The following is a 19,912-nucleotide window of genomic DNA, read 5'->3' on the forward strand; positions in this document are numbered from 1 at the left end:
CAATAATTTTGTTGTGTACGTTCGTTTGTTTTTTGTTTCCTGCATGAGGGAGAAATTATTTCTATTTATTATTTTTACTTAGACATCTGGAAATAATATAGGATACACCTCACATGGTCTGTCAATTAAGGAAACGCAAGAGTTAATTTTTAGATGACATTTTCAGTTAATGAAAAGATTCGTTTAAATCTCGAGGGGAAATTGAGACAAACCGATTGTCGTATTATTCACTATATAAGAAAGAATGTGAGGAATATAATATTCTGCGCTCTTTTGCTTTGTAATTTTTTATTCATAACCTTTATGATAAACGTGAATATATAGTAAAAGTTTTGAGTGGAAAAATAATAGAAGACCTCGGTCAAAGCCTCGGAAAATATGAGTGTTAATAAAATTAAAAGTCTCAAACTTCAACGACACAATGAATCTGCCAACAAACTCGAAGGTATATAATGTCTTGTTACGAGAACGTAGATTAAAAACCATGGATGCTTTCATCGTCTAAAAATTCGATACAAAAAAAATGTGTTGACAGTGAAATAGTATTCAGCTTGAATATGTTCGAAATTCACATTTTATGTATGTTATAAGCTCATAATCTGCAGTTTTCTATAAATTCTTTATGCTTTTCGAATTCGTCACATGTCAAATATTCAATTGAGTCATTTGATTGCTTTTGTTCGTATTCGAATTCGAACATTCATTCAGAGTTTGACATATTTTCGTATTTTTAGAAATATGCTATTACCATTCTCATCAGATGTTGGAACATATCATCGAAAGCTCACAGGAGTTGAAAAATTAGGGAAATTGAAAAAATATACTGTTTTCATTTCTTCCACATCATTTTAGTAATATTTGATCTTTACTTTTCATTAAGAATTTGTGACGAATCGAATGATTGTAGAAAACTTGTTATAACACTTTTACAGGTTGTAAAATGATATAAAGCAAATTTAAAACTAGTAAATTGAAAATTCCATCAAAATATTCAGTCAAATTGCTGATGTTATTTAGACTCTTATTCTATTCATTGAAATCAGTATAGAAGTTGCGACAACAATGTAAATGCATTAAATGTTCTGCAGATACGTCGATATCAATTCTGAACGATGAGAAGAGAGAAAGCGGAGAGATATGGCCACAACATCAAGAAACACTGACACCAGTTCACAGTACACCGAAGCGGTCATCAGTAAAGTCAAGTGGGATGCAAGAGCAATTGGAGAATCATACAAGCCCGATGCTGTTGCCTTGCACACAAGACGGTAATGAAGTAGCTTGGGACTGGCAAAGTCCGTTAGCAAAATCAGCAGCTACTAACAGAAGCAAAACGAATGCTGAAAATGTTGGAACGCCGAAACGAAAGATGTTACTACAAAAAAAACGTAATTCGAATTCCCCGTTGTTGTACAAGCCCTCGAAAAGAAAAATAATGAACAATGACAATCAACAAGAATGTTTTGAGATATTTACTGCTGAGATGAAGGCTCTCTCAGAGCAAATAAAAACTGTGCCAAAGGACGAAGATAATCGAGTGGGAAGAATTGAAAATGAAGAAAAAATCGAGGGGGGCGAAATTGAATCATTGATCAATATCGATATCGAAGATTTTGGGGATTGCGGAACAAAGGTTGAAGCAAAGAACGAAGTCGCGGGGTCGACTTGGAAAAAGCCCGAATCTTCGATCGGTAAAACATGTATAGACGATCTTTTCGACGAATCGATCGAAGACTCAATGGTTAAGTGTAGCCAAGAAGTCGAGGAGAAATTGAAACTCGAAAGCTCGAAAACAAATTCGTCTGGTAACAACAGTTTGAAAGATTTGTCTTGGCATCAACAATCCTACAGTTTCCTTAGTTCAAAAGACAAGTCGAGTGAAAAGAATCAAATTCCCTCTTCCTCCAGACTCACCGAAAGTATAAATACGAAAATGAAGCCGTCTGATCCAGCAATTGGAAAAGAATTAAGCAAAACTCATTCGATTTGCTCAAAACTACAGAGTACTTCAAACACAGCTGATAAATTAAAAAATGACAAGTCAGCTGCAAAAGAATTGCAAAAGACTTGCGTGGCAGGCTCGAAAACAAAAAGCTCTCCGAATGAGCCCAGGAAAGTAGAAGCAACAGTCATGAGAAGTGGAAATTCTTCAAAATTTTCCTGTCTAAATAACAACATCGAAACAGCTTCAGTTTCCAAGACGAATCCCAGTGCGACGACGAAGCAGAATGAAATTTTCGAGATTCCCGATGACTCGTTTGACGAGGACTTTCTTGACGTTTGCTTCGACGACGTTGAAAATATAGCTGTGGAAAAACCAAGCGAGAGTAATCAATTATCGAACCGTTACGGCAAATTTTACACGAGTCCTCATTCAAATGTGTCTTCAGATACCAGAGGCGGAGGGCAATTCGTGGGAACAGCAAAAAAATTATTACTTCCACCTCCTCCGGAAACTTCGAGACTGAAAAACGATTTGAAGAATTTTTCACGTACTTCGAGCACCGAAAGTATCGATGTGAAATTGACGGCTTTGCAACAATCACAATCATCGACAACAAACACATCGAGGAAATTTTTTAAAACAAAAAGCCTCTCGACTTCGAGTTTTGATGATCATATCGTGGATCTGGGCAGGATTTCGTCAATAGCAACGGTCTCCAAAATCGTAACAGCAAACCCGACCAACGGGAAAGACGGAAAAAGTAACTTTTGCCTAAAAAGCTCGTCAGTAAGTACAGAACAACAACACAAGCAACAACGACAACAGCACGAACAACAACAACATAAAACATCGATTGATATGTTTACGAATAATGCATGGCCAAGAACAAACGGTGAACATAATAATGGAATTACACATTTCAACAGAAACGCACCAAGAGACGATGGTAACCGATTAAATATAATAAGCGAAAGTCTACAGAAGCAACATATCAGCGTTAAAAATGGAACGACTGGCTCACAGTCAATGCAAATGTGTACCCCTGAGGAGATTGAAAGAAAACGTCGGGAGGCTAAACTAAAGCTTGAAATGAAGAGAAAATTGCAAGCCCGTTCCAAGTCAGCCGGTATACTAACGGATTTTCCACCAAACAGGGCACCCGTTAAAAGGTGAAAGAGGTTGAAAGAATACAGAAATACAAATTGAATTCAGCCTCATTGGTTAGTTCTACTTCCATTCCAATGTTAACGAAAACTTTTAATCGGTTAATGATTGTTGCTTTCTCAAAGCCGCTCATTAGTAATCTTAACAAATTATCCAATGATCTTTCGAGACATTGAAATTTCCTTTCTTTACCTGCATCAGGTGATCAATCGTCCCGGTATTCAAACAGCTTACCATGAACAGATTATAATTAGTAGATCGAGCTAACGATTGATTTACTGAATTATTTTTGTACACATCCAGAGTAATCGAACAGTGAGCGAAGTACAAAGAATAGCACGACACAATGTATGAGTACAGACGGGAGTTGGAAATTGCACGATTTTTGTGCATTGCTGAAATTTGCAACGTTAGAACTGAACGATTTTCTCTAATATTTCGCATTGCTACATTTGTCCTTTGATAGGAGATGCAATAAAAATTTTACAGCAGAACCAAAAACTGCAAAATCAATGAAAACATTTATATGCACTGAAATGAAATTCCGTCACGTTCTAACGATGCGAATCTCAACAACAACGATCTCTCGTTCTACTTATTATTTATGTTAAAATTTTGTTATTATGTTAAATAAATAAGTTTTGTTACTTTGCTAAGACAGTCTCGTACAGAGGGGTCATGTCAATACATAATTGGCTCAGTGACTTGTCATTTTTATTTTATTTGCAAGTTTTCCTTTTTTCTCTCATTTATTCCCACCATTTTCCCTGCGAATTTTTTTGATTTATGATATAGTTTCCGCCGAGCCAAAGATCCGTTGGCACGCACTATTCTCTCGGCGACCTAACCTCAAAACTGCATTTTTAAGCCAATGATTACAAATGATTTTTGTAAAGACGAGAACATTTTCACAATTTTGATGCTAAACTTGCTCAAATATCAGAATTCTCATACAATTAATCATAATCTGGGATGTTTTTTTTTTTAACTTTGAATGTGTATTTCTAAAATGGAAGACGAACAAAGTTTTTTGACAAAAATCTTATGTTCGCGGCTTTTGTTCTTTGCTGAAGCAGTAAAACTTTTTAATTCTATCGCAATAACACATTTTATTTTAAACTGCATTATTCGAGACAAATGAAAAAATTTTGAACAATGTTTATTGTAATGCTTCATTTTTCCAATAGTTTGCGCTTAAATTTTGGATAATTTATTGTTATTTTCTGATAAAATATTCTCAGCAGGTGATTTCAGATTTTAAGCAAATGATTTGTCATTTCAGTTGTAACGATACAGAAAGATGAATTTGTTCTTTCGTATATTATTGCGAAGCAAAGGGTTAGGAATTGAGAAATCGATGGTCTGATAACTTCCGTCGCGATCGTGTATTTTTGTTCGTAGTTTTTCTGTGATCAACACAGGACGGCGTTGGAAATAATGAAAGTTTGAAAGTGGAGCGTTCGCATATTCGGTCGAACAAGTGCATGGCGAAATGCCAGGATAAAATGCCTCGTTGTTTCTATGTACACCGGTTGATATATGGCCGACCACATATCGTAGGTTTCACTGTTGGTAAACGAACAAAAGTCGTGTGCACCGGAAGATTCCTGCGGACAATGCCACAGACCTATTCGTTATCGTTTAGCATTGTTCACTCCGGAGAGCACGAATGAAACACAAAAATCTCATTTTTCAAGTCCTCGAGCGAATTCGAAATTTTCGAGATTAATTTATCATCGCGTTTGGGAAAACAGCGCTCCGATGTTTTTTTCACATGAAAATTCAATTTATTTCCAACCAAAAAAATCCGCACATAGTAAAAAAACACAGAAAGATACAACACGAAAAAGTTGAAATTTTTTGACTTCTCTGAAAATAAATATTTTCAATTTGAAAAAAACTGAATACCTACGAAAAAATTCTTAAGTGACGGACAGTTTTTCGCACTTGCCTACAGAGAACGAACCGACGAACGGAACTCGGAACGATGAAAATCCGGATAAATCGAGAACTTGAGAAAATCGTGTGGTTGACCGGATGATTTCTTCCAGGGATCCGCTCAATTACACGTGGCTGAATTTTTCTCATGTTCTATCAGCCGTTGCGAGTAATTCAATTTGTATAGAAAAAAATTTAATTGGCACGCAAGAGATCGCGTGCGAAAAGCGCAGGGTTTTCATCAGAATGGACGTGATATTTAAACATTGAAATATTTACTCTTGTAGAATTATTAAAACGCGAAATTCCGTGTCTGAATCTCATGAGAGATTCTCGTCTTGTTTTCTTAAGGGTGAATGATACAAAAGTCGAAATAATTAGAAATTGATCAAATTTGGTGATAATGTTCTTCAACATCAAGTGCGAAAACACCAATTTTTTCAAAATTTTCTTCTGTTTAGTTATCGAGTAATTACGCATTAAAGCAGATTTCTTATGCCTGGAATGTATACCTGTATATATGGAAACGCTATGCTTATACACGTGAACTTTAGTGACCAATTACTCGATAACTGTACAGAAGAAAAATCTTAAAAAATTTGTATTGACAAATTTGGCACTAAAGAATATGTTCACCAAATTTTATAAAATTCTGATCATTTTGAATTTTTTTATGTTTTTAGCATGGTTTAGCATGGCAACATTGTATCGCCTGTGCAATATATCCTTAAGGAGAATATATGCATATGCATTAATTGTGTTACTAAAAAGGCTCACGTACCGACTTGTTAATTTTGTAAATGAATTTCTCCGCAATAGTTTCGCTCGACGCTGTGCAGTATTCGGATTTTTTTTCGAGTTATTTTCAAGCCCTATGTTGGCGTACTTCGCTTGCCATATTGCATACGAAATTTTCATTCGCACACAGTCTCTTATCGAGAGAATATGCGAGTAGTCACCGCCCCCGCAAAACTACAGTCTTCTCTATTATATTCCTTCGTCTCTGCATATAATAACGCGAGAGCTTTTTGCACAGCCCCCAAGCCTCCGAGCTCTTGTGTTTCGTCATTCGTCTAGTAGCAACAATTGGCATGCATCGCACGAGACCAAAGACCGCGGCCTCAATAAACAATTTAGAGAGATAAAGAAAGTATACAGTTCTTTGGAATAAACAAGAGTTTCGATCACTTGGTATTTGTGGAGAGTTATTTAGGATGGAAATTAAAAAAAACTTATCACGTTCAAACTGTCGTATAGAAAATGGATTCATCGAATCGCGTTGCGAGTTTCATAACCTCAAAAATATTCGTCGCCGTTTATTTCAAACACAAATTTTGTATAAATGAATTCAATCGAATACTGGGAATATAAAATCTCGGGAGTAAATTGGAAAGGCAATTCGTCGTTAACAAAAGAATATTTATATTTAAGATAAAAAATTTCGAGACACGGGAGAAGACGCAAAGAGGAAAATCCGAGGAAGACAAAAAAATGAAGCATATCAGACGAAAATAATGGAGAGACGAGTTTGCATGTGAAGTTGAGAGTGGTAGAGAGTAAAAAGAAAAATGTGCGGTCGAAGAAAATCGAGAGGTAGGAAAGTCGTGGTATAATCGGCGGTCTCGTCTCGCAACGATACGAATAATACAAGTGTACATTGAGTCTTGTTGCGTTGTGTATAAATGAAAAATATTGGAGCGCCTGCGCAGTGGCCTCCCGCCGACCCCTCTTTTCCTCACCCTTCGTCCGCGAATCAATATGGCAACAGCGGATGACGTCACATAGGACTTCTCTCGCTCGTGGTTTCATCATTGAACATAGTTGTGGCACAAAACACATTGAAAGATAGTGGTATTGAGCAACAAGCGCAGAAAGGATAACATTTGTACCCTTCCAGATATACGAATATATGATGGACTATGAATTAAATATCTTCGCACAAAAAATTGCTGTAAAGAACTGAAATCAGTCATGATACGTTTCGTCTACGATCAATCATCTTTCATAATTGATGTGCTAATTAATTAACTATAACGGGGATAAACATGATGTAAAATAAATAGAAAAAACCTACAAATAAAAGTGAATAATTTGTAGTGTAACGTGAGACCGAATGTTTAACTCCCGTTGACTAATAACCTATATTTCCATGAATATTCGAACGATAGAAAATATGAAAAAATTTGAAGAATCTTAGAACATTCCCACGAGCTGTTTAATTAACGACTATGAATATTTCACCGTCTTTATTTATTTTTTCGATCACAACGGACGAACGCTGCTGAATTCTTCAATCCCTGAGCTTTTCACTTTCATTCTGCGCTACTCAGAGTAAGAGGAAAAAAAGAAATAACAAGTGGACACTTTGACCGTTGGCTTTGAAAAATTGAAGCCTCTACAAAGTCTTTTTCGTTTAGCTATTAAAATTGAAGAGTCTTTTCGATGCCGGACGACGATATATAATACAAAAGTTAATCGTCGGTTGAACAGGGCTGACTAAACGTTTGTTTTTCTACTTATTGGTTCATTCACGAATAAGAAATAAGAAGTGGACGAGAAATAAGAAAAGTGACGGGGAGGTACACAGAGGTTGAGACCAGGTGATGGAAGTGGCTAGGTCGAAGGGTGGGGGTGAGGGGTGAAACGAGTCTTTGGTTGGGTTGGCCAGACTTATACGAGGACTAGAGGGCTCCGTACGATCAGTCGGTCGCGGACGAGCATGGGGACAGCACGTGTGATCGTTGACCGAAAACCGCGAATTTTCAAGAACTCGTGCTCGGCATTATCGTATACGAAAAGAGCAAGCATTCACGACGTGGGTAACCCAATATTCGCCAAAGCTCCTAACGCAGCGGCCTTTTTCAATTCCGTTAAACGCAATAATTTGGCAAATACCGCGACTAAAAGTTTCCATGACGAAAAACCGCGTAGACTTACTAAAATGCAACAAAAAACAAGCCTCAAAGCTTTCGGCATATTCGTCGCTTTTGTACTTTTACAAGACGCGACGAAATTCCATTCCGGAGTTGATGCCAAATCGGAAATATTCACTAACGCGTTTCTCGTGAAGATGAAAAATCCAGCTAACAGAATTCTCGCTGATCACGTCGCTACCAGAAACGGATTTGTTAATCTCGGACCGGTAAGCTTTGCACGTTCTATTTTTTAGTCTTGTCGATAATGCTGAAATATCTTATTTCCCTCTTATTCGATACGAAATCACCAGTCAAGTGCTATTTTTTCGCGTCTTCTTCACTTTTATCCTGCGACCTAGAATAAAACTTCTCGTTCCTGATGGAAACCTTGTTTTTCTTATCGATTTAGTCATAAGTATTTTAACAGCGTAATTGCATTGCCTACGCACTTCTCATTTTTTTTCCTTTTTTTGGAGGGTGAAAAATGTTTTATTTTCATTCCGGTAGAATTTCCAGTCAATAAGTTCCAGAGACTTGTGTTCGCTTTCGAATACATTGTGAGTGGAAAATTAATGTTCGAGAATCGTTGTACAAGACCGAACATTTTCATCAACTCTCTTATTATTTTTTGCGTCGAACACAGACAAAATTAATCATATTTTCATTAAATTTCCCCAATATTATATCGTATTAAGTTTCTCAGTAGATATTTTTTCATTACTTTTCGAATTTAGCCATTGAAATTGTCAAAATTGACATAAAAATGCGAACGAATTTATAAGTACGTTCTGTTCGTACGTTCCAATGTTGAGCTTTCTCAAATTACGATCCGACACGTGATCATTGAAATATTTACTCGAGGAATGAAGTCATCCAAAGCATTTTTCTATTCGAACGATCGCATGTTCTTTCGGAAAATCGATTTTTCAGTAACTTCGATTGAAACGAATCGATTTTTGAATTTGAAACGGTGATTTTGAAAAGATCAAGCGTCTCCATGGCACGCCAGGAGGCATGGGAAAATTGTTCATCGATCGAGGACAGCTGTCGCGAGCGTAACGCACGCGGAATAGTTATGCAATGCGCGTTGTTCCCGGGTAGGTCGGATCTGCGCCGTTGTTCGGTTCGCGCTCGAGGCGCGCGGGAGGAACATACACGCGACCGCTATCAATGACCTGACAGCTATTCGGTCACAGACCTGCGGCTGTTTTCTTATTGCAGACGACGACAACACACAAGAACGAGCCTGACCGAGCCTGCCATATTTGTTTATGAATCAATATCGGTGTGCCGGGATCGTCCGCGATGCCCTTCGCTACTGTTTTGTTACGGGCACGCTTCGGCGAAGCGCTTCTTCCTACGATTTTCCTCGCTTCTCAAATATTCCGAAAAATCTTTCACTGGCGGTGATAAACCTGTTAATCGAATTTCTTTTTGACCAAAATATTCAACACGATGCGGGCACAGTTTTCGCTCGAACCAACAAAACTTTGGCGCAGCCCAACGAATCTTGTTTTCTCTACAAACAAATTTTCGTTGTAAGAAAAGCGACGAAATTTTCGATCCACACGATTCCACGCAGAATCGGACTCTTCGACTTCGAAATTATTTTCCTTAGTCCAGAAGTATCGGACGATAAATATGTCAGAATGGAGGCATAAAGGGACAGAAATTTTTGGCAATTGAGATTCTCTTCGACGAATTGATCGAGCGAAAACTTCCTGGAGGCACTGCTGAAAATTCATTTCGACATTTTGTCCACTGAGAAAAGGAATTTGTTGATTAGAGAACTTTTGATTGGCCCACCGAGTGGTGGCGGACAGAACGAAATTTTTTGATGGTACAACAAATTTGTTGGTCAATCGACAACTTTCTCCGCAGTAAGTTTAACGTTGGTCCAGAGCCATTTGCCGAAAAAATGAATTGACGAGAAATCGAGTATCGCTTTTTGGATCAGGAACTGCGAAGAAACGACAAAATCGCGTTCGCCTGTATCAGCGTAGAACATTCCGGAGTGTTTTCTCATAGGAAAAGATTACGAGTTTTTTTCTGCTGATCTCGAAACTTTTTTAATAGAGCCATAGCGCGAGCGAGTCTCCAGCGAACATCGACAACAGCTTTTTCGTTTGGTCGAACGAGTAAATTTATGATTCGAGCGGCGGTGGGGGCAAGCGAGAGGAGACTGCGCTAATGAACAATTTTTCGCCACTTAGCATTCGTTCTCGGCTGCACCTAATTTTATAGTACGTTCGGAAGCGAGGGCGAGGAAGAACGCGGAAAAGAGGAAGCTCGAGGTTGGAGGGAAAAAAGCGAGCTTCTAATTAACGTACATCGAGCGTTCCTCGGTTTCTCCTTTTTTTTCAATCCCCCGGAAGACTCTGAAAATCGTGAAAACTGAGAGCAGATCCTCGTAACATTTTTTCCGATCGATTCCACCTCGGTTGGAATCCCGGATGTAATATTATTTTGAAAAACAAACTCACAACAATATTTTTTCACGATTTCTCGATGAGCCATTCTCTCCACCAACTTTGGGCTACTTGCAGGCAAACCAACATTTATTGCTTTCCGGTGGACAAACTACAGTGAATTTATGGATGAAGTCAATAATATATTCATCCCTAAAAAGATTAAGTCGACCCCGTCGGTTTTTTTACATCGTCTGACACGCCGCCTACGCTTCGATGTATTTATTCATTTCGTAACGTCATTATTCATCAAGTTGATCCTCCGGAACGTTCCTTTGTTGAAATATGTTGCCACAGTCCAAGGGTGTTTCGGTTGCTACATCAGATTACTTTGAAATTCATTGTAAATTCATTAAGTACGTGGGTAAATCGGGAAGTTGCTAGATCACGGAGCTTCGTCTAACAAATGACTTTTATACTTGGAATTCGCTCTCAGAATTCTTGGACTCATTTTCATCTGGATAGAAAATTGGTTATGTTGAGGTTGGCGGAGTGACGAGGCGGAGGCTTTAAGGGACGAAATTTCACGGGAGTTTTAACGGCGCTTACAAACACGTGGCGAACTTTCAGTCAAACGTTGCGTCTCACCGCACGCACCTGGAAAATCTCAATTTTATTTTCCCTTTCGTACTTTGTTTTTCGAGTGAAAAAACCAATTATTTCCAAATGTTATCGTAACAGGATCGCGGAACGATTGAAGATGGAAGATCGAGTCAGTCGCTTGTTCAGAGTCTTGATGGATTCGCGATCGCTTTTTTGTCGCTTTACGACGAGCATGATCCTCGACAACGGAGACGATTATTTAAGGGAGTTGAGGCCGCACAGTCATTTTTTTCGCCCAAAAGTTATGACCTGTACCTGTCAAAAGTTAGGCCAGTTTACAGTTTGGCAATGTTGCCTACACTTCGAAGAAGAGTTGGGAAAAAAAGACGAAAAACTGGTGAAAGCTCAGTCGAAAAGACGGACGGTGGACGATTCTAGCCTGAAAAAACTGCACGGGAAACAGATTATTATTAATATAATCTCAGCAAATCTCCTAATAAATCTGAAAAAAATTGACATTATTCAGCAAGCCTTGCTCATGTTGCCCAAAAAATTTCATATTTTTAGCATCATTTTTAACCCTTAATAGTCCCACGGGGTATATTGGACCCCAGCCGTTTTTCGAGCGACGATACCAAATAGAAATTTCGAGAAAATGGGACTTGTGGTCCCCTCGGTCGACGGTTAGAACCTTTGAGAAGAGAGCCTCATCGTTATTATTTTAAAGGGCCCGTTAGTTTAGTTTTGGTAGTCGATCAAGTCAGAACGTGCGCGAAGATTTGGCTTCCGATCCACCCCAGCGTGACAAATTTAACTAATACTATCTGAAAGCGTGATTTCTCAGGTTTATAGAACGAGTTGATTTTTTTTTTTTTAAATTGAAAATTACGATTTCTACATCAATATTTGTGAAAAGAGTCATTTTTCCTGCATTCTTTTCTTTAATATTTTTTTAAATATTAAAAATAACACGAATAGAATAAAATCGTTATGGTCGTTTCTTAAAGGTTCAAAATACATTGCAGTATTTTTGTTTTATTTTTTTTTTTTTTTACAGTTTTTCAATTATTTATCTTCCCCCAAAGTGAGTGGGGTACTTTGGACCTCGTGTGACTACTTTTGTCAACGCCAGAAACTTGGGTGTGACTAGTAAGGGTTAACGGAGATATCACTGAATGTGTCTCGACTTCCATAAGGATGACGCTGAAGTTTCCAACGTTGGAGTCCAACGAAATGATCGAAAAAAACTCTCCAATAATTCCAGTAATTCCTCCTATTTTGTTCCCTGCCAAATTTGCGATTCGTAGTTTCGCAAGCTGCACCAACGATTCGTGAAATAAAAAATTGGTGAATTAAAAACGTCTTTTTCGTTCATTTCGTTGAACTCCAACGTTGGAAACTTCAGCGTCGTCCATAAGGTTACATGTTATTTGGCCCAAATTTTTATTGATTTTTCTCAGCAACGACGCTCCAAAATTGTCTGAAAATGTAACTGATTTTTATTTTTACACTTCACTTTATAAGATGGAATCGGTTTAAAAGCGATGACATAATTTTCATTGCAGTGCCACAACTTCCTTAAGGCCTTAAATACACTTGCAACGGCCGAAAAAGCGTGATTTTCTTGATTTTTTTTCGACAAGAAAATAAGTGTTTATTGAAAAACTGTGAAGGACATTCGTCAGTACACGTGTTCACGTGCTTGTACAATTTTTGTCGTCAAAAAATATATCTCAAAATGGCGCAACTCCAGCTGTGTTCGAGCAGCACCGTTTTTTGAGCATCAGTTGCGCGCGGTGGAAATGATAACTAAAAAACTATTAATCCGACCGACACGAAATTTATACCACGTATTTATTATAACAATAGCTTGGGCCTGGACGAAGGATTTGTAAAAATGTTGATTTAAAAAACAATGGCGACAGTTTTAACAAAAAATTCATTTTTTGAGATGCTAAATTTTCGGGTTTTCTGTTGCAATTTTTTTTCCCCAACACAGTACGAAATCCTTCGTCCATGCCTTGGCTGTTGTTATAATAAATAAGTCGTATAAATTTCATATCGATCGGATTAATAGTTTTTTAGAAAAAAAGACGATTCTGAGATAAGCGCGTTTAAAGATTCAAGTATTAGAGGACCGCGCGCACCGCGGGCGGTCGGTTCAAGTACCCATAGCTTCGAATCTAATGCTCCGATCTTTGTGAAATTTGGTGAGAATATTTTTCAGACGTTGTACTCGAAGAATATCGAATAAACAAAATTTTCGATTTTTCCGCCCATCGGAAAATGTGTAAAGCCCTTAACCGCGCGCCACTGAATAAAATTCCTAGCTCATTTGAGTTTGCCGAGCTAAAATGACCTCGTGGGAGGAACGCTCGGGTGAAAAATACGTAGAAAAAACTGCGCGCAGCTCACTCCCGCGACGTAATAAATTAACGGAGTTGAAAACTTGTTCCGCCTGCTCCGACGGTCTCCGCCGCTTTAAACTGTACATTACTCGTGCATCGTCGAGCTTATGAATGATTTGTTATTCCTTATTGCTGAATATTAATGCCTCGTTACAATGTAATTATAATAATAACACTTGTTATTTATCGATTAATTATTTACAAGATATTTACTCTCGATACTTCATGAAATATTGAACGCCTGAGTTATTAGTGCGGATACTAAATTTCGGGAGAATATTCATCAGCGCACGACGAATGAAAAAGAGCTCCGAGGGGCGTGAGAATCGAAAGGTTTCAAGCTTCTTCCGTCTTTCGTTTGCAATTTTATGAACGATTCAAACAAACGTCCTTAAAAGTACGCAATCCGATTCCATTCGAAAACGAGTCTCGATTACGTACGATTATGCGATCGCGAGGGGAGCGAAAGCAGAGGCGGAAGGGGCGGGTTAATCATCCTCGTTCTGCTCCTCTCACGCTCAACCAATATCATAAATCACGGCGTAATTACTCGCTGATATAATGAGATACTCGCGCGCGACGACCGACCCCGACGAATCGAACGCTTGCTCGTCGTGCTTTAACTGATGGTGCGTAAAGTTGCCGCGTGTATGAACCTCGCGATGAATAAAGCGTTGCTGGCACTTCTCCACGCACTTTGTCGCCCACGCTGTCAATTTTTTCACCCAATCTGCACTCCAGAAATTAATTATACATTTTTGTTTTCGCGTGAGGTTTAAATCCGGTGGGATGATCCGATGGGGAAGCAAATTTTGGCTGAACGCTTCAACGGAAAAAATGGACTCGATTGCGTCGGTTTATTTTCGTTCGATATTCGTTCTCGAATGACGCGCTGAACTTTGCGACGTCCGAGTCCGACGAAATGATGTCGAAGAACGTGAGTAATTCCAGTAATTCTTAAATTTCGTTTCGTGCTGAATTTGCACGCTGTTTTTCAGCCTTTGCTCGGGAAATAATAAATTGGTGAATTACAAATGTTTTTTCGTTCGTTTCGTTGGACTCGAACACCGCAAACTTTAGCGTCGTGTTCTCGGCGTTGGAAGGACTGACGAGCAAGATCGTCGAGGGTTGAATCTCTCGTAAAATTCCTCCGAACCTGCGTCACTGGCTCGAGTGTTAATTGCCTCGAGGATTCCGTAGACTTGTGAAATAAAAGCTGCTTTTAATTAGACGATAAATACGAATATAGGAACCCTGTGAATGCTGGTGCGGCACAACGCGCCAGCGATTTTGGGGGCCCGAGATTTTTGGCACGTTCACAAAGCTCCAGTGGCACGCAGCCACCGAGAGATCCTCCGGTCCACACCCTTTTTTCGAGACGTTAAAAAGCGCCGGGGATCTCGAACATTGGCCTGGCTAAAAAGTTGTTTGGAACCAAGTGAAATACGGAATATATGTGGCGCGAGGGGCTGAAGAAGCCAGCTGCGGAGAGCAGAAAAACTAAATGGTTTTGGCACTCGACGATTAATCGAGCAGAACATTTAGGTTAGCCAGCAAACAACCGCGCGCGTGGAAACGGAAAATTCGAAGAGCGAATCGAACGAAAAAAGCTTCCGCGAATATCGGAATGTTTTTGGATAGTCTGAAATAGCTCAAAAAAATGTTTTTGTACACTTGAAAACGACGCTGAAGTTTGCAACGTTGGAGTCCAACGAACTGAACGAAAAAAGAAAAAAAAAACATTTGTAATTTACCAATCATTTATTTCACGAGTGTAGGCTGAAAAAACTACAAATTTCAAATTCACCAGGCAATAAAGTTGAAGATTTACTGAAATTATTCGAGTTTTTTTACATCGTTTCGTTGGACTCCAACGTTGCAAACTTCAGCAGCGTTCTTGAAATATCCTTGAAACTACATCGAAAAGTTCGCTACGGTCCGAGTTATTTCCGTCCATCCAAAAACATTCCCGAAAACGATCGATTTTTTTGATTTCTTAAAGCAGCACCCCCCAAAAAAATCGTACCGTTGCAATTGGAGTTGTTGTGAGGAAAAAAATAGTTGAATTTCCATTTTCCACGTGCCCTGGCAACCGTGCGATGTCATATTTCATCCTCCACTCATCGATCCGTCAATCAGAGGTCTCTCCAACCACACAAACAGCGCTCTTCCCTTTGCGTGCTTTTTGAAGTTACGTGGTGATAATAGGTCAAACGCTCGCGAGGCCGGAGAAGTGCAGGGAAAAGCGGAGACCGAGGGTCCGTTTGTTGAACGACACCACCGCTGACCTGTCGCGAGCTCTGTCAGTAACAATTCATATCATTTTCAACTAGTACCTTTTGAACATGAGAGCCAACTATTCAAACATCGTTTTCACTCTCATAAACGCTTCGTTTGACCCTCTGTAACCTCGTAGGCGCAACCGGCTGCGATATTTGGGGAATGAATACGCGGAAAATGAAATTTCGTTGAAGTGCGTCGAACAAAAGTTTTGGTGAATGGAGAGATTTCATTCTTCTCACAACGATTTTATGATCAGACCGTAATTCCGTTTTATCAAAAATTTTTATTAATTTTTCCTCAGTGCTGGGGGATTTGGAAAAACTTGATGGAATGAACGCCAAGAAATTTGACAGAACAACGGGAGGGCGAGCTTGCGAAAGAAAAACTTCACACTTTTTTCACTCCCGCATAGTAAAAAAGTTTCGATGAAATTGCTTGTTTTGTTATTACAGAATCGATGAGATAAAAGTGGAGAAAAAAACGAGTTTTAATTCCCGTTCGAGTTCGATTTAAAAAGACTCGTGGCTCAGAATGGAAATTTCGCTTTCAAGCCCACAGGAAGATTCGTCCCCATAAATTTTCAACATTTTAACTTTAACGAGTAAACAGCAGTTTTTGTTTCGACGAAACGAAAAACAACGAAAATCGTCATTTATCTTTGCTCCCTTGTGATCGAATTTCCCATAAAAAAGTAAAATTTAATCCATGCATTATTTGTTATAGTATCTTAAGCAAGCAAATCATCAAAAAATGTGAAATCCTCGTGATAAAAATGTCTGCGATAAAACATCGATTTGTATCGCGTGCTGTAATCAGCAGTTTGGGACAAATTTGGCTGGTAAGAGTTCGAGATAACGGACATAAGCGGAGAGTCACGATTACGTCATGCGTTCGTGCGGCTAAGCGCGGTTTCTCCTGTCATCCGCCGGACGGATTTCCGACTCGGTGTTGGGCTCCCGCGTAATTAATTTCACGCTGTCGCGAAAATTCGATTATCTTTGATGCGTTCGTGGAAAATGGATTGCACAGATATGGGCTAATCTCTGAGAATGGAGCTACAAATTTCGTGGCAAATGTCAAAGTTGAGAAGCGGGAACCTCGCGAATGGCACTGCACGATTCGTTGGTCCGATTTTTATTCGTTTTTTCCGTCTTCGAAGTAAATTCGAAGTAAAAAAAGTAAAAAGTAAACGAACTTGCAAATATTTATTAACTGAAGATTTTCCGCATTTCAATTGCAGTCTTCGCGAGATTCTGAATCCCGGAGTTTCGATTTCAAAAAAACTGGCACGAAGGAACGTTGGAGGGTGACGAGTTTTGTTGAAATTTTCAAAAAACTTTGAGATTGTAGAAATAATTATTGAGAGCCGGAAAACGCGACATTGGGGGCGTCCCGACCATGGAAAATTGATGCGATGGACCGCGACAATTTATTGGGTCGCTAGTTGAATGTCTGGATTGCAATCGCGAAATAGCCACAGTAATGGAATTCGAATTGCTCGTCGCGGTGGCTCTCGTTATTTGTTTATGGTCAGAACGTCGGCGCATAAGGGCCTTAAGGCCGGGAGATTGAGGAGTGTTTCGACGGGGGGCGAGTGAAAAAATAAAATTTACAACGGTGCGAACGTTTGTTTTGTTTTTTAAGGGATTTACCTTCGTTTTCGTATGACTTTGTGAAATGAATCGACGCCCACATTCGCATTAGCTCGGGCACCGCTCCGACGTTGACCTTTAAGCGCGTTTTATCATTTACAAGTCCTTTTTCATGTGTGTGTGTGTGTGTGTGTATGGACAGGAACATAGAAAGGAAAAAAGGCCGAAAGGAGAGTTTGTAGAAGCGAGTTACAAACGCGAACAAAATTGTCGTGTTTTCCGAGGTTGTTGGCCCCCCTTTTCATCGGCTAGCAACAACGCCGCGACTATTATTACCGCCCGCATTTTATTTTTCTCGCGCAACATCTGCCCCGGTCCGTGTCACGTTAACTGGATGTAACTACTCGTGTTACGATTTTATCGAGCCTCGATACAGGCTCGGGGCACGTGCCAGAGGAACGTTGGAGCTCCTCCTTTAGAATCAGTGTCAGGATTATTATCATTTTAATGTTTAGTTACGTGAAAAAGGATTTTCAACGTTGCTGTCGATCTTGTTGAGCTTTGTTCCTCGTTTCATCGACAGATTTATCGAACCCTAAAACCCACGAGCTGAGTTGATCTCGACCTTCATATTCGGTAAACCGAAGATTCGTCGATTCTCGTTAACTTTTGAGTTCTCTAATTTCGTCAGCTCATTTTCCATGAAATTCAATTTATCCACGAAATTATTTCATTGACTCGCCTTCATTCGATGAAATTCAATGTTTTATCGATTTTATTGTCAGCCTTTGATAACTCTGTAGTCCTCCCGATTCCCATCCTGAATAACCTCGCTCAAAATAACCTAGAAAATAATCAACGAACAAAATAACCATGAACTAAATAATCGTGATGAACATAACCGATGTACAAAATTAGTAATACTCCAAAACAAACAAACAAACAAAAACACACACGAACATACCAATACGAAAGAAAAATAATTACAGGGTGGGTGTTCTCGGGACATCTCGACATGTTAAACACGTTAAAAACAACAATAAATAATAAATTTATAATCAATCATTTCGAATCTAGTACTATCCGCAAGCAATAATTCAAATGAATATTTCAATCATTTTCCATATTCCAGTAATTACAGAGTTAAAGTTCATTTTAAATGACGATTACTATTCTCGTGGAAGGTCTTTTTATTAGTAGGACGATGTTTCTAGGACCGAAAATATGTATTGGATCGACAGAGATCATCCTGGTCATGCATGGGGAGATGAAAAAATGAATCGTTTGTTCTGGAACTAATAATTATCGAAGGATTCCCTTTATTGAAAACGTAGGCAGGAACAATTGTTTGGGATGCTGGAATATTCGAGTCTTCTCGAGAGTGCAAACGAGGGTGAAAAAGTATGAGAAAAATGGGGATGGGTTAATGCTCGTACACCGGAAATTGGCTCTAGTTGGAGGAAGGTTTGATGGTTGTTTGGTATGCGCGTGACAAAGGTCAAGGGTTTCTTTTGCACGCGCTTCGAATGCGTCGAGCGTGCTCTTGTTTTCCTGAGATCCGGAGCCTCCCCCCTCTTTAAGGGTTACCCTGCTTCGGTGAGGGGATGAACGAAAGCTGCGGGATTAAGTTGATCCAAAGTATAAAACGTTCTTCACGTTCTAACGAAATAACATTTACGGGGAGTTGTGGAATACTTTTTGACCAAAAGACAAGTCGATTCCACAATGGGACTTTGAAAGCGGATCATTCGAGCGACGATTTTGAAAATGCTGCTATTTTCCATGATTTTCTCACTTTACAAAAACCTCGCTTTTGCTAGGCTTTGAAATGTCCGAAGAAACAACCGACAACTTCAGCTTCCTTTTTCAAATACTTTTTCGCCATTTTTATTTCGCAGAGTTACGATATTTTCGAGTTTAATAATTCTTTTATCACGAGAAAGTACCTTAAAAACAGAATTGAAGCTCTCTGGATCCTCTTTGAAGATTTCACCAACAATTCGCAAGTTAACAATGTTTTAAAACTCTATAAAATGCCTTTGTGAAGCGAGGATAGAAATTAGTAAAGCAAAACGCAGCTCGAATCTTCCGCTTCAAAAGCCCCATTGTGTTGCGTCGACTTGAACGTGTTCCTCGTTGAGAAATTCGACGACATGTTCCCCGAGAAAACTCACGGGTTACTCGATCCTCTGAGCCGAGGCTGTAAATCGAGGAGTATTGAAAAAAGTTAAAAATTAATATGAGCTTCATCATTGAAGCTTTTCAAAGAATCGGACACTTGAAAATATTCGGAATCAATAAAAGTAATTGAACGACACTCCGAGGATGAAACATCGTTTTATATCACGCGAAATATTTTCCATTGAAATACGAAGTTTAGGAATGTTATTTCGTGCAAGGAATTTTCATACGTGAAAATAAAATGAAATTGATGTGATTTTTCTCGCAGCCTTTAGCTGCACAAAGAAATCTTGGAATTGAAAAATGGAATAAAGCGGACAAAAGCTTCATACTTTTAACCTCGAAATTCAATTGGGCTGTCCTATATTTATACTCCGAACACAATTATTCCGTTGAACTCTGAGCGTCCCTTCTGGACTGTGAACGGACTCGAGGATAGCCCCGTTGAATTTTATTATCCGATGAAATTCCCCGA

At 39.1% G+C, this 19,912-nt stretch overlaps 2 protein-coding genes across 2 annotated transcripts in view; both read left to right on the top strand.

The window, feature by feature from the left end:
- Positions 1–11: 11 nt before the first annotated feature.
- Positions 12–3,813, top strand: LOC122410145 (serine-rich adhesin for platelets-like). The gene is made up of 2 exons (XM_043418218.1): positions 12–445; positions 1,089–3,813. The coding sequence occupies exons 1-2, from the start codon at positions 379–381 to the stop codon at positions 3,116–3,118; spliced, it is 2,097 nt and encodes a 698-aa protein (XP_043274153.1). The 5' UTR covers positions 12–378; the 3' UTR covers positions 3,119–3,813.
- Positions 3,814–5,706: 1,893 nt separating this feature from the next.
- Positions 5,707–19,912, top strand: part of amon (amontillado) — a 45,299-nt gene continuing 31,093 nt past the window's right edge. The window contains exon 1 of the mRNA XM_043418216.1: positions 5,707–8,189. Within this exon, the coding sequence (XP_043274151.1) occupies positions 7,767–8,189 (423 nt within the window). The 5' untranslated portion in view covers positions 5,707–7,766. The remainder of the gene's footprint in view (positions 8,190–19,912) is intronic.

This window comes from Venturia canescens, chromosome 4 (assembly GCF_019457755.1).
Source record: "Venturia canescens isolate UGA chromosome 4, ASM1945775v1, whole genome shotgun sequence".
Lineage (NCBI taxonomy): Eukaryota > Metazoa > Arthropoda > Insecta > Hymenoptera > Ichneumonidae > Venturia > Venturia canescens.

Bases quoted from the DNA above. Each gene is read 5' to 3' on its own strand.
- LOC122410145 (XM_043418218.1), top strand. From the start codon at position 379: ATGAGTGTTAATAAAATTAAAAGTCTCAAACTTCAACGACACAATGAA. The intron at 446-1,088 runs GTATATAATGTC...AATGTTCTGCAG, and splicing joins ATCTGCCAACAAACTCGAAG to ATACGTCGATATCAATTCTG.